This window comes from Leiobunum rupestre, chromosome 10, assembly GCF_980474605.1.
Source record: "Leiobunum rupestre chromosome 10, qqLeiRupe1.1.hap1, whole genome shotgun sequence".
Taxonomy (NCBI): Eukaryota; Metazoa; Arthropoda; class Arachnida; order Opiliones; family Sclerosomatidae; genus Leiobunum; species Leiobunum rupestre.
In genome coordinates this window covers 12,388,905-12,404,070 of record NC_143393.1, presented here as the reverse complement: position 1 = coordinate 12,404,070, position 15,166 = coordinate 12,388,905, and the positions used below count along the sequence as shown (strand labels likewise).

The following is a 15,166-nucleotide window of genomic DNA, read 5'->3' as shown; positions in this document are numbered from 1 at the left end:
ATAATGTCTGTCTCTCATATTTGCTAATATCAAACGCGTTTACTGATAGCTTATCTCTTTACTTATTTCGCTCATTTTCGAATTGAATACTGCTAAAGCTCTCTCGCCCTCAGCTCAAAGAAAATACAATAAATTTCGCTCGTCTCAACGAACGTAGAAAACTGTATCAGTTCTTTAAAAAACACTGAAAACCTAAACTAATAGGCGCTTAAATAAATCATTCTCACAGGAAATCACCAAGAAGTAATATTTCTGAGAACCAGGACCCGCGAGGTATTGTTTATTTGCCCATTTTATAATAATTATATTTATTTTTTCAGGGGGGGGATCCTTAAAATCCTTCAGGTTCCTAGGTTTTTTTTTTCAATGGAAAAATTTCCAAATCATGTTGTCAAAAACGTTTTCGGTTGTCATGGCAAAACGAATGCCCGTCGCTACTTTTCTCTTTCCGGTATTCAAGTTACATAGAGGTGTACATCAGTGGCGTAGCCAGGGGGACACAGGGGGCACATGCCCCCCCCCGAAACGTATGGTCGTACGTACAAATATTTTTAATTTTTTTACTTTTTTTTTCAATGGATTAGCAAACTGTTAATGGTTGAATTTCAAATAGATGGATAAAGTGTACCAACGTTTAATAATAATAATAATCAGCTAGGCTAATACCCAAGGCATCACCTTAGGCCTAAGTCATCTAGCGACTTTTATTTATTTTACATTACTTAATTCACTGCCAATTATTTGGTAAAATTCAGTTTTCAAACTAATTGGCGTTTAAAAGTTGTATAGTCTGAAAGCCCCTTCAATTCTTTAATATGTTAAGAAAGGTTACGAGACGAAAAATATACTTGTAATCAATATAAACTTTCTCGAAAACCGAGGTTTTGTACGGAAATCCCGACCAAAATCAAGGGCGTATTTAAGGGGGGGTTTTGGGGGTTCAAACCCCCCCGAAATGCTGATGACCGCGGGGGGGGGTGCCTAATGAATATCAGTGAAACTTCCGTCAGCACCCCCCCCTCTTGAAATTTTCCCTCAAAATCCCCCCTGAAGTAAAATCCTGGATACGCCCTTGACCAAAATATATTTACTTTGTGAAATATATTTTTCATTGTTATTCATAGCAACAATTTTGACTATTATAGGACTTTTTAGTGGTTTATTTCTAGGGATGTTAATTTTCCGGAAAAATAAAATGCGGAAAATTTTCCAGAAAAGTTTCCGGAAAATTTTCCCAATTGCGGAAAATTTTCCGTAAATCGGAAAAATAAAAATTTGAAACATAAATTACCTTTTAAGGGTTTTTAATGTTTTTAACTTTTTATAGATATAAAATGTCTAATATTAGTAAACATACTACAAAACATTAATGGCGTTACATTGTTAATCACTTTAAACTAGTCTATAGGTTTAGTTTTCCTTCCAGATTCGAAAAAATGAGGCGAAAATACCGCTTCATTTCAATTTGCAAACAATATATTAGACAAATCATGGAATGAAAACTTTTTTTTATTTTTTTCGGAAAAATACGGAAAATTTTCCGGAAAAAAGGCCTCGGTCATTTTCCGGAAAATTTTCCGAGCGGGAAATTTTCCGCGGAAAATTTTCCGACTTACAACACTATTTATTTCATAATAACACTAAATAATATTTATAATAAACACTCCAATCACATCCAGGTATGATGATCACTCAGTATAGCCCAAGTCTATACGTAAATATATCTTTTGATTACTGATAACTAATGTACCCAATAATTTTAAGTTTTGAAAACCAATATTTTTTCGTCAAATGCAAACAAAATAGGTAATACATTCAAAAAATCTAAATATTAAACTGTTAAAATTAATTTGAAAATTTTACGTTATTTATTCTTGAGATCCCAATCAATAAATGTTAAACATTTATTCTTGGTCCATTTGGGTATACACTAGCTGGCTCGCACTTTTCATCCTATACTTTATCCACGGCCAACTTCGATCGCGCTTTAGCGGCCCCATCAATCGCCTCACATGATCACATCTAATGTTAATTTGCGTGTGTGAATAATCCCGCTAGGGGCGCTACTTACGACCAAAAACCTTCTACCGCGGGGAATACAAGCAAAATCGCGGGAAAAGGTTTTTTCTTCGGTTTGCCACTATTCTTTTTAGAAAAAACAAGGTTTAGTAAGTTGAACTATCTTTTCGCAATATATATATGTATAATTCATAGTTTAAAAAAAATATTATTTAATAAAAAATACACGAAGAAAAAGAGACGCGTTTTTTACGTGAAGGTGCCATATTAGAACACTTTTGAAGGCTGTAAATGTGTTTAGAGCGTTTTGATGTGTAAATAATGTCTCTCTTAAACTTTATAAATCTTTATTAATATTAAATCTTCATTAATAATATATCTATAGCAAATTAACGAGTTTATAACCGTTCTTAGGTAGTATTTTACGTATATCTAATTAGTTTTAACAGTAAGAATCTTAAAACTAATAAGATATCTTATTGTAGATAAAAGATACTTACATCATGTAGGTACATCTTTGGAACTAAATAGGTAAGATATAGAAATATTAATCACAATGCTTTCGTGTTGCGTACCATATAATACATCAAACCATGTAAATTGGAAAGACCTATCTTTGCAGGAGTTTCCTAGCGAAGAAAGCCTTCGAAGTTTATTGTTAAAAAACATTTGTCGGGATTATTTTGTACCAAAAGATACACAGAAGATCTGCAGCCTGCATTTCAAGGAGGATGATTTCTCTTCAGGTTTGTACCTTTATTATGGAAAACATTTTCAGTCAGATAAAATTACATACCCTTACTAAATAGACTATATTATTCTAGGTTTAAAAAGATGAAAGCTTAAAACTTGTTTAAACCTAAAATTATAATTTATAGCGCTTATTACGCAATAATACTATGTTGCTGGCAGCATCTAAAGAATGTTCTTGGCTTCTGTTTAACTCTTTTTTAATTCATAAACACCGTTTAAAAATTAGAATCTTAAAAAAATATTATACTGTTATTTAAATATTAACCTACATTCGTTTCAATTAAATCTTTTTTTACATTTATTTAAAAAAAGTGGTTTTTTGTTGATTTTTTATTTGTGACTAACGTTAAATTTTGGCGGGAAAATATATACACGTTAAATTCAGGCGATTGACGGGGCCGCTAAAGTGCGATCGAAGTTGGCCGTGCTTTATCTTACTGCGTACTGTAATTCTAAGGCCGCCCGCTATCCATTTGTGGCGCTAGGACTAGGGCACTCAGAAAAAAAGGGGGCTGAAATATTTTGGTTTGAGTTGCCCGATATTTTTATTATTTAATAGACGCTTCAATAAAACCTCTTCAAGGAAATTGCTAAGAAGTAATATTTCCGAGAGCCAGGATCTGCAAGCCAATTACTGTTTATATAGTGCTTGTTAAAATAATGGAAACTTTCACCTTTACGGTATGCAACCAGTTTTCCCTTTCAACAAGGTAGCTATTTTGACATAATAGGGCTTAGAAAAAACACGAAGTTCGGTTTACTGGTGAAAAGTTTTCATTATTAAAACCAGCACTATTTAAACAGTCCTTGCAGGTCCTGGCTCTCGGAAATATTACTTCTTAGCGATTTTCTTGAGGAATGTTTTATTTAAGCGCTTATTAACTGTGGTTGGAATAGTTATCTTAGGTTTACATTTTATTGAGAGAATAAAACACTTTTTAAATTTCTCCACTTGGTTTAGGACTTTTTTTCATACACTTAAAACACTACCAAAAAATATGGTGTATTTTTAAAGTTTATAAACAGTATGACTATATAAATGTAAAAATGGAGTTTCAATAATTTTATTTAAAAATTGACGCGATACTCATTAGACGAAATTTTCTATCGTTATGCACGAGCTTCCGCCGTCTCCAGTATTTAAATCATGTACTTAACCAAGATTGTAGTCCTAGCTTTAGCGTATTTTATGTTGAAAAGGAATGGAGTTTCCTGTCAGGGAAATGTCGTCCACTGTGGTCGAAAACTGGTCGATTACCGTCGAAGTCGAATTGTGGGAGGTATTCCGGCCAGCGAAGGAGAGTTCCCTTGGGTGGTCAGCGTCACTTTCAACGGTTTCCATTCTTGCGGAGGCACAATCCTGTCCAGGTACTTCGTCTTGACCGCTGCCCACTGCGTAGTTAACTACTCTCCCGTCAGTTACTCGGTGAAAGCTGGAACTATACTAAACCTGGGCTTGGGCCCGTCGGGGGTAGTGGCCAGAGTGGCTCAAATTTTCGTGCATCCTGGCTTCATGAGCAAGAAATTCTACGTAAACGACATTGCTCTGTTGAAATTGGCGAATCCCCTCAATTACAACGCCGACATACTGCCAGTTTGCCTGCCGACGGAAGGAGTTTCCTACACTAGTAAGATTATACTTACGATTGCGCCCAACAATTTTTTTACTTTATAAGTAATATAATAACTAGAAGTATGGTCTTAAGTTTATAAATGTTTCACGATTGTGTCAGTTCCTTGTCTTCGGCAAAGTTAGTTAAAGCTAGGAGCAACAAACACAAGGAGAAAGCAGCCAGCCTTTAAACACGCTAACGCGATGTTGTGTACAAATTTCATTGGACTAACCTTTACGCTGGATTTTTTACGGAAAGGGGGAAGATAATTTTGGAATTTTCCCCTTCCGACGGCAGCGTCTAACCAATGAAAACTGTACACGTAAGAAAATGCACGACTTTTGACGGGTTGCTTTCTCCTTGTGTGCGGTGCTGTGTTGGTTGCTCCTAGGTTAAAGTATCATTGGCTTTCTTGTGTTGATGTTGCAGCTGCGTCACGGGTGACGTGTCGATGACGTTTCACTACGAAAAGTCCTGGACATAAGGATAAATAGACCTTTCTTTAAAATAAGCAACGCTTGCTGAACTTGTTTTTATGTAGCGCATTCTTCACCAAATACGTAGAGGTTCAGTTCAGTTTATGCTTAAAAACCGGGTGCTTCGTCGAATTTACTCTGATGTCCAAGGCTTTTCATACGTCGGAGGCACCCGGTTTTTAAGTATTTCGTGACGAATGAGCTACAAAAAAAATAAGTTAAATTCAAAGGCCTATAGCCTTAGTCGATAGCTACGCCGCAAAATTTTCGTTTTTAAAACGAAAACATTTGAGAGAGTGGGCCATTTTCGGTCTATCGAAATCTGGCAGCCTTGTATGCCTTCCGGTCTGTATCTCCATACCGAAAATGGCCGACGATTACGCCGCCGAAAATATTTTATTAAACTGATCGGCGTCATTTTTTTCCGTTATTTTGAATTATCGACTAAGGCAATTGTAGAATAATCGCACATTTTTGGTGGACTTTATACCAAGTTATTAGACCTAACAGGCTTCGAGTGCCAACTGTATATGTGAAGAAATAGCAGATAATTTAAGTTTTTCGGTTGAACTTTCACTGTTGCCCAGATAATTTTGAACGAGTAGACAGCTTTCATATATTCAATTTAAAACTCAGTCGGTAGGGGGCGATACTTATGATTAAAATTAACTATGCACGAAGCCTATTCGCGATCTTTGCCTCGTCGTCATAGTGAGCGCTTGCGTAAGAACCCCTCTCGATATTTTGTTTTAGATCTCGCTCGATGCTCTTATCTATTTGGTGGTTTAAATAGCGTAACCCCCTTAGTACTTACAAGTTAGTGGAGGAACAAACACAGCACCATACACAAGGATAACTCAACCCGTCAAAAGTCGTGCATTTTCTTGTGTACAATTTTCATTGGTTACAGTGCCTGCTACCGTCGGAAGGGGAAAATTCGGAAATTGTATTCCCCCTTTCGGTAAAACGTTGAGCGTAAAGGCTCGTCCAATGAAATTTGTACACAACACTGTCTTAGCGTGTTTAAAGGCTAGCTGCGTTCTCCTTGTGTTTGTTGCTCCTAGGTGGCGCCATCAAATTGGTAGCTGCTCTTAAGAATTTCCCTCATTTTACATCACTGCCAACAGTAATTATTTCAACTAACCGACACGCTGATGATGTGGCTTACGGTTCCATTGATATATTTTGACAGATTACGTGGGAACCGCAGTAGGGTTGGGTTTCACCAAGGAAACCGACAACTTCTTCGTGCCGGCGTTGCGCCAAGTGAATGTTCCAATCATCAGCAACACTGAATGTTCTTCGTGGTACGTAGTGGCTCGCCAGCAACAGTTCCACTTCCCCAAGACGCAAATATGCGCCGGGTACACCACGGGTGGACGCGACTCTTGCTACGGAGATTCTGGTGGGCCATTACTGGTGACTTGCAACCGAGGGAAGGTGACCATAGTCGGACTGGTCTCTGCAGGAATCGGCTGTGGAAGGTCAATGCTGCCAGGTCTATACACTCGCGTGTCGTCCTACCTTTACTGGATTAAGAACATTACCAGGATTAGGTATTTGTGAGCGTGCGTGAGTCGTAGTATAAATTATATTTAGGCCTATAATTACATTTATTTTATCTCATTTATCAGTTCAAATAATTTTATATGTTAATAAGAACAGGTTTTTATTATTAAAGTTTCGTTTTTAAAGTCATCAATAGTCTTATTTACCCAGTCATTGTTATTGAATAGATTTATTACCGAGATATGGGTCTGTCTCTAAAAACGGTGATATCAGAAGTAAATGGTTAAGAACTTGAAATAAAACTAAATGGGAGGAATTTTCCTTAAGCCCCATTTTCATGCTCGCTGGTAGCGGGTAAAAATCGACAAAATCCGCTTCCGCTACACACTTTTTCACTTTCCGCGTCGATCTGTTTCAAACAGATATTTTAGATTAATTTTCACGCTTGCGAGTGACGGATGCGAATTTTGACGATTTTTATCCGCTACCAGCGAGCATGAAAATGGGGCTTTATGGGATGTTAGCCATCATGCCGCACATTTTTTCACGTAGCTGTCACCCTAATATAATTGTTGATTTTATAAAATGTCTTTACGCTTGCCCAACTTGTTGAAATGTTGCCCTGGAATAGTTCAGCCAATGCCTAAGAATGAGTTCATAAACTCTTTAGTGGGAGAGAAAACGGATCCACAGCCGAAGCGGGGTGGCAACATTTCAACAAGATGGCCAAGGTTATTTTATAAAAAGAACTATTCTGCTGTCACCTATACTCGAAATCTCTGGTACCCACGATCGGAAATATTTGAATATAGACAATCTTAGGCTACTTCAAAATAGATAGCCTTTACTCAACGGCGAGTTCAGTTGAGTCCGGTTTCTTACCGTACAGATTTTCGCGGTACGGTTTCAATTTCACGATGGTCAAGGGTTGTAAGAGCAGTTTTTTTTTCATTGCTCAACGGTAGAGCATAGCGCCGGTTTGATTTGGGTCGGCGGCGGCAGCGCTTCGGCGCCAGAGAAAATATCGGCGAAGTGGGCGTTCGATCGGCGAGTTATGCTCTAATTAGCGGTACAGTGAGGTCAGCACCATTGAGTTGGTGCTCAGCACAAACATAGGATGTTGCAAACAATTAAATTAAATTTTTCAAAACGGTTGATTGATAATTCTATGTATAAAAATTCAAAGTAAATTTCGAAAAAATAATAAAATGTATCATGAAAATATTTTATATAGATTATCATAAGTAACATAATAGACATGAGTATGACACTTCTTATTCACCCAATGCAAATTTTTTAATGATAGTCTGCCAATGACAACGTAAGCCTTTACGTACCGACGGAGTACGGACTGACAACTCTCCACGAACTGCTCCTAGTATTTAAGAGCAAGGATAATATCCTTGTTTAGAGGATGCCCAGAAAATCGCCGATGGTCCGCCGGCAGTTTTTTCTGCCAAGGCCTATTGAAATTTAAAATGCTTTGAAAAGTGTAAATAACGCAAACTTTTGAAATATTGACGGCTTTTAAAATTCATTTTGCGCGTGAAAATACCTCTACATGTTATGGTCAAAAAGCACGCAAAGAAGGCTGTGTGCCCAAGACATGTAGTGTCGCACGCTAAAACGTCATTTCAAAATCCGTCAATAATGATGAATTATTGAATGGAATGATAAAAATAACTATTATAAACAGCTGGCTCCATTTCAGAATCTAGTTTTTTTATGCTCGTATTTCTCGCTATCTAATTAACCAACTATTTCGCCAACGGAAGGGACGAGTTTCCTGTGCGAAAACTTCCTATTTCGCAATCACAGCACGACATCCTATCATTAACCGAATTCGTTCTGTGCCATACTTATGTTTATTATATTACTTATGAGATTATTTGTATACGGGGGACTTTTAGTGAAGTCTTTGCACACGTGAGGTACTCCAGGGCAGCAGGCAGACAACATTTCCTCTAATAGTCGCTTCAATAAAACGAGTAAATTACCAAGAAGTAATATTTTCGATAGGTACGACCTGTAAGTCTCTGTTTCCACCTATAAACAGAACGTAGTGTTTTATATAAGCCTTAATATGTCAACAACAGCTACCCGGTTAAAAGGAAACACTTGTTGCATACCGTACAAAAGAAAAGTTTCCATTATTTCAACCACCACTATATAAACAGTAACTTGCAGGTCCTGGCTTTCGGAAATATTAATTCTTGGTAATTTTCTTCATCGAAGCGTCTATTGGCAATAGCGAGAAAATGTTCGGCGAGATTATTTTTCACGTCGAGAAACGGGCTCAACAATTTTTTTTTCAGAAAACGGTTTCATCTCTGAGACTCTGAAATTCTGAATGGATGTAGACTCGAGTAGCAGCAAGCGGCGATCGTTGGAACCGCAATCCGACAGACTCTGAGAGTTCTTTAAAGTGGTGATTTTTCGGAACTTACTTTTTTAACGATCTAAATATCTCTATTAATGAGAAACTCGATTATTTTCGTGAAGGCCATTTTTAATTCAGTATAATCAAGAACGCATAGACGTAACTAAGAACTATATACGATAACTGTTGTTCCTTGCTGCCACGATGTTATTCTTCTCAGAATGGAAACTCCCTAAAAATGGATACGTTCAACAACTAAAATCAAAAAATTAATCCGTTACAAATCCATATAAAAGAACTGCCTAGGAGGTGATATACTCTAGGAAGGGACCTGTAACGGGCTGTAGTCTTTGTTTTTTATTGATTTTCGGGAAACATGTTTGCCAGTTTGTTGACGTACATTCATGCGAGTCGCGCCGACGGTTTTAGAACTGGAACGTACTGAACTGAACTCTCATCAAAGACTGAGAGGGCAGTTTTTGTCGGGGAGGCCTGCAAAATATTGCAAAGGCGTGATAAAATTTCATCTTGCTCTTCTTCCATTTCTCGAGCTGATCTCCTATCGTCGGATACCATTGCGCAGCTTCCGGATATTGTAGAGATGCTGGTGATTTCACACACTCCATTCTCGCGTTTCAAGAAACGTTTTCCACCCCTACGGATAACATTAACCTTCATTTCGGCTTCTATGATATCTAGCCGACCGTGTCGTGTTCTCGCCCATGGCGACCGTCAACCGTCAACCGAGGAGGTCTGGCCAATATCGTTGCAAAGTCATTCAAGTCATTCGTCTCCCCTCTCCAGCCTATGCAGGGTAGGAGACATTTATTCTCAAGTTGCATCTTCCTCTCAGTTGGGTCACGCTGTTCAACTTCAATGGCCCAGGGGTAAGGTCCCTAAAGAACTCATCACTCGTCTTCTCGCTGGAGCTCAGACCCCGTTATAATTTTGGGAGACTTTAACGTGCACAACGCCCTCTGGGGTAGTAAGCACACCGACACTCAGGGACGGCTCATTCCGGACTGGTTAGAGGCTCAAGATGATTTGGTCGTCCTCAACACCGGATACTCCACTCGGCATCGAAATAGGGGTCCCGACGTCACTTTTGACCTGGAATTCGTCAGCTCTGACCTCGTTGTCCTCCGGCCGTAGACGGTCCTCAATCGGGTAACAAGCCACCACCTCTCCATCTTTATGGGACATTCTTTAGGGGTTCCCAACTGTCGCATGGGTCCAGCCCATTGGCGTTACTCCGAGGCCAACTGAAAACGTTTCCGCAGTATCCTTGATGACTCTCGCGGGGCTTCTCCTTTAACGGTGGAATCGTCTGAACGTCTACTCTATATGGCGGCAAAAGTGGCATTCCCTGGTGGAGGGTGGTGTGTTAACAGTGCCTCGGAAGCCTAAATGGTGTAACAACTCATGTGCTGAGCAAGCCAGACTCCAAACAGGTCGACTAGAAAAGGGGACTCTCCGGTTTCAAGAGGCTGGTCAGGGAGACCAAACGCGACAGTTGGAGAAACTATTGTAACAGGATCCATACCCTTACCCCGTTAACGCCGATTCGGTCTCCGGTCCTTTGGTTCAAGTCGGGAACTCGTCCTTCAAAGATAGTCACGCTCAATCACAGAGGGCAGGTGATCACCGATCCGGTTGATGTGGTGAAATGTCTAGCTCAATCGCCCATCATCGAGGTCCATCCTTACCCGGCTATCTGTCCAGATCAATCGTATTCTCCAGAACAATGTCTGGTGAGGCTTTAAAGAGGGATTTTACGAAGTTAACTTGGGTCTGCATAACGCGACTGCAGTCAAACATCATAATTAAAAACGCAACTGTGGCGTTTCGGATGGCACTCTTAGCGCTCTACAACAGCCTCTAGGATGGCGGCCTCATGCCCTCGATGTGGAAACACGCCATTCTTCATCTTATTTTGAAACCTGGAAAGTCATTCACGGATGCCTCTTCATACAGAGCCATCTCTTTGTTTCCTAACCTTGGAAAGATTTATGAAAAACTGTTTCTCACCAGGTTGGTTTGGTTTATGGAGACGAACAAGATTCTTTCTCCGGAGCTATCCGGCTTTCACCGGGGTCGTAGGGTTTGTTACGGAATCTCAGTGTGCTCTGGCGACTAATCAGAACTGCTTGGTGGTCTTCTTGGATCTCAAGGATGGTTTCGGCAGCGTACAAACATTTTTATACAAGCTCCAAAGCGTTGACCTTGAAGGTAATCTTCTTCTCTGGGTGAAAGATTTTCTACGATGTCGTACATCTCAAGACAGGGTTAACTGCACCGTCACCGCCCCTTTCTCAGCCACGCGGGGCTCCCGCAAGGCGGTTGTATCAGCCACATTCTATTCCGCGTCATCCTTGTTGGGATTCTGGAGCTCTGTCCCAGGGGCGTGGACCAAGGGGAACATGCCGATGACATCGCGGTCTGGACATCTCTTCCGACCGTTCGGTGACTCTACAGCTCGATGCGAATAGCCCACAATCGAATCTCGGATTATGGCGTTACCTGGGGACTCAACTTCCAACCTCTCAAGTGTTAATATATGGTTTTCTCCCGTAACCGTAAACTCCCGACAGATCTATCGTTACGCCTCGGTCGTACCACTCTCGAGCAGGCCTCCATGGATAGATTTCCTTCTCCCGTCTACACTCACGGGTTAAAAAGTGTCTGTGGGCGGGAGGTTTCTTCGACTTGGACCTTCCATTGGTAGTCCCACAGGCCACCATATCCCCACATGGAAGCTACACCGGACCCTAGCTCTGGTCGTTTAATGAAAATCCAAGTGTCGCGCCTGTACGATGCACTTCTTGCGCGTCTCGTTCGTCTTCGGCTTCCAATTAAGGCGCTTTAGCAACGTTTTTGTCTGAGCCTTTCCGACATTAGCACTCGGTGCAGAGCGGTGGACTATGCGGTGCACGTGTTGATTACTTGCCACGCTCACTCAGCCACTAGCCTCATTCACGAACTCAGGAAACGGAAACTTATAGAAACTATGGTGAGAGTTTTATGACTCTGCATTCGGGTATAACAGAAGTGGTCAGAGACTCAGAGTCATTTGCCCCATCCTGAGTAGAGCCATTTGGCATTAACACTCGCAACCGTAGTATAGTTATTTCTAGGGTAAGGTGAAAAGTTTCCATTATTTCAACTAGCACCAAATAAACAGTAACTTGCAGGTTCTGGCTCCCGGATATATTACTTCTTGGCGATTTCCTTCAAGATGTTTTATTGAAGCGTCAATAGGCGCTTAAATAAAACATCTTCCCAGAAATTGCCAAGAAGTAATATTTCCGACAGCCAGGACTCATAAGTTACTATTTATATAGTGCTTGTTGAAATATTAGAAAGCTGGAAACTTTTCTCGAACGTAATATCGGTTTTTTGCTAAGCCTTAACGTGCCAAAAAAAGTTACCTGGCAACAGGCCCTTAAGCTGAAAAGTATGCGACCATGGGGACAGAATCTCCATCTTGCCATATTCTTAGTACATAAATACATTCTTAGAATAATATAAAATATATTTGATTTGATTTTGATTTGATTTATGATTTATGCAGTTGTTAATAATCCATATTAAATATCTGCTCTAAGAAAATACTAATTTAATCACAGAGATAATATAAAATCACATGGCCTGAACAGCTTTTGTATTGGTTTGCCCACCCGGGTATCCTGAGGGTGGGCGGTGGCCACTCTTTAACAAAGGATGGTAAATTATATATCAAAAGATAGGAAATCACATGGCCTCAACAGCTTTTGTTATGGTTTGCCCACCCGCGTATCCTGAGGGTGGGCGGTGGCCACTCTTTAACAAAGGATGGTAAATTATTATCAAATGATAGGTAATCACATGGCCTCAACAGCTTTTGTTATGGTTTGCCCACCCACGTATCCTGAGGGTGGGCGGTGGCCACTCTTTAACAAAGGATGGTAAATTATTATCAAATGATAGGTAATCACATGGCCTCAACAGCTTTTGTTATGGTTTGCCCACCCGCGTATCCTGAGGGTGGGCGGTGGCCACTCTTTAACAAAGGATGGTAAATTATTATCAAATGATAGGTAATCACATGGCCTCAACAGCTTTTGTTATGGTTTGCCCACCCACGTATCCTGAGGGTGGGCGGTGGCCACTCCTTAACATAGGATGGTATTTAATATATCAAATGATAGGAAATCACATGGCCTCAACAGCTTTTGTATTGGTTTGCCCACTCTAGTATCCTGAGGGTGGGCGGCACCCACTCTTAGGATGGCAATTTGTATATGAAACGTTAAGAAATCACGTAGCTTCAACAGTTTTTGTATTAGTTTGCCTATCTGTGTCTACTAAGGGTGTATGGGTTTGCCCACTCGAATACACTGATGTGAAACTAATATACATATTTTATTTTCCCTTGGCGCGCTTGGTGTGAAGGCTCTACGCTATATACACCAATTCCCGAAGGTTCGTATGGAAAGCGCTATGCCAATTCCCTACACTATGTTTTTCTGCCCCCCCCCCCTCGCCACTAAGGAGGAATTGGAATTAGTATTGAAAAATTTGCGTTCCGTAAAGGCAGCCGGTCCTGACGAAATTTACGCGGAATGCCTGAAAACACTGGGTCCTATTGCTAGACGCTGCTTGTTACGAATCCTTAATGCCTTCCGTAGAGATCGGGTTATTCCAGAAGTTTGGACCGAAGCGCGCGTGACGTTGATCTATAAAGGTCAAGATAAGCCAGAAGATGAACTGAACTCGTATAGGCCAATAGCAGTCACATCCGTGCTGTACACGATTTACGCAATGTTGGTACGAGAGCGGCTGAATGCGGAACTTGAAAATAGTAATTCTTTGCACGAAGCGCAGGGCGGTTTTCGAAAAGATCGTCGGATAGCCGACAACTTATTCGTTCTGACTCAACTAATAGAAATTAGCCGACACAGGAAACTTAATCTTTACTTGGCATTCTGGATATCACCAAGGCCTATGATAGTGTCGATAGAAATCGACTATGGAAGAGCCTCGAAACTAAAGGTGTAACTAAGGACAGCGTAGAATTAATCCAGAGTTTGTACAGTAGTTGCACCTATACATACACCCTGGATGATATTACCAAAGAACCGGTCAAGAGTAGAATAGGGCTTCGTCAAGGATGCCCTTTGTATCCTTTACTGTTTGTTTAACGAGCTTGCGTTAAAGTTATCCACCCTTAAAGTCGGTGCTAGAATTCCAAATTATGATGACGTGGCCAGACCGGTGAACGGCGGAATGACTGTGTTGCGTAATTAGTTTATACCGTGTTTGATGTATGCTGATGATATAGTTCTGTTAGCGAATTTGGGCCAGGATCTTCAGTCGCTTCTGGACGAATGCACGAAATTCGCCGAAGAAAAAGGTTTTTCCTTTAGTTCGGAAAAGTCGAACGTAATGCCTATATTGATGGAATCGCCCGCTTTGAATTGCGATTTTTTTCTTCAGGAAAGTAAAATGGACGTTGTTAACTCTTATAAATACCTTGGTATTGAGTTATGTTCAAGTCAGAACTAGCTTGAAAAGTGGGAAAACGCATTAGTGGCTAAGGCAAATAAACTTCGGTGGATGGTCCGTAACTTGGCTGAAACCTCCTATAATTCCTATTCGGTTGCGCGTACACTGTGGAAGATGGTTGCTGTTCCTGCGCTAAACTTATGCCAATGAAATTTTAGATGTTCTGAAATCCGTGATGGATTCTTTGGAATATGCCCAATGCGAAGTGGGACTCTATGCTTTGAGCGCGGGACAAATGGCGGCGCATGCGGCTATTAAGGGTGAAATGGGTTGGAGCCTGATGATCGAGAGAGAGGCGTCTAGCAAATTGAAATATATTGGTCGTTTGAAATTCATGGCCCAAAGTCGTCTCGCGAAGAAGGTGTACGAAGTAACACGCAATTTGAGTAATTTTAGCACCCGTTATGTACGCAAATCAAATAAACTATTCATTCATTCTTGTGATTTAAATTACGGAAACAGCGTGTACGATAATTTGACCTTCGATCAAGGTTCCTAGAAATTAATTTACGCTAGATGTACGATAGCATAATTATAGCGTACGATATCGCCAATTCAAGTGTAATGAATCATTACTCAGGAACTTTGTTTACTGATGAACTGATTTTAACTTTTCTTCTTTATGGGCAAATTCGTCAACTTTTGCCACTCAGCTTTACCCAGCACGTTTTCGTTGAAAATCGTTACAAACAAAATATCATGGTTATGCGAGTTTTTCTAAAACAAATTTAGGTTTTTCGAAAATACGATAAGATTTGGTTGTTGGTACGATAAATCGGTAGAGTATCATTTCTGCAACTCCAAAAAAACCATATTGCCAACTGCTCATTACTCCAATGAGCAGTTGGAGAATGAACAGTTCCTAACACCAA

At 40.3% G+C, this 15,166-nt stretch overlaps 1 protein-coding gene and 1 long non-coding RNA gene across 2 annotated transcripts; both read left to right on the top strand.

Moving 5' to 3' along the window:
- The first annotated feature begins 134 nt into the window (after positions 1-134).
- On the top strand, positions 135-3,047 carry LOC149923721 (uncharacterized). The gene is made up of 4 exons (XR_016476873.1): positions 135-273; positions 2,505-2,550; positions 2,642-2,765; positions 2,844-3,047. It is a non-coding gene; the product is annotated as an uncharacterized LOC149923721 (long non-coding RNA).
- Positions 3,048-3,823: 776 nt separating this feature from the next.
- Positions 3,824-6,559, top strand: LOC149923720 (uncharacterized). The gene is made up of 2 exons (XM_090160154.1): positions 3,824-4,400; positions 6,054-6,559. Exons 1-2 carry the CDS (start codon positions 3,920-3,922, stop codon positions 6,425-6,427), a joined length of 855 nt encoding a protein of 284 aa, XP_090016280.1. The 5' UTR covers positions 3,824-3,919; the 3' UTR covers positions 6,428-6,559.
- Positions 6,560-15,166: the final 8,607 nt, after the last annotated feature.

Bases quoted from the DNA above. Each gene is read 5' to 3' on its own strand.
- LOC149923720 (XM_090160154.1), top strand. From the start codon at position 3,920: ATGTACTTAACCAAGATTGTAGTCCTAGCTTTAGCGTATTTTATGTTG. The intron at 4,401-6,053 runs GTAAGATTATAC...ATATTTTGACAG, and splicing joins GGAAGGAGTTTCCTACACTA to ATTACGTGGGAACCGCAGTA.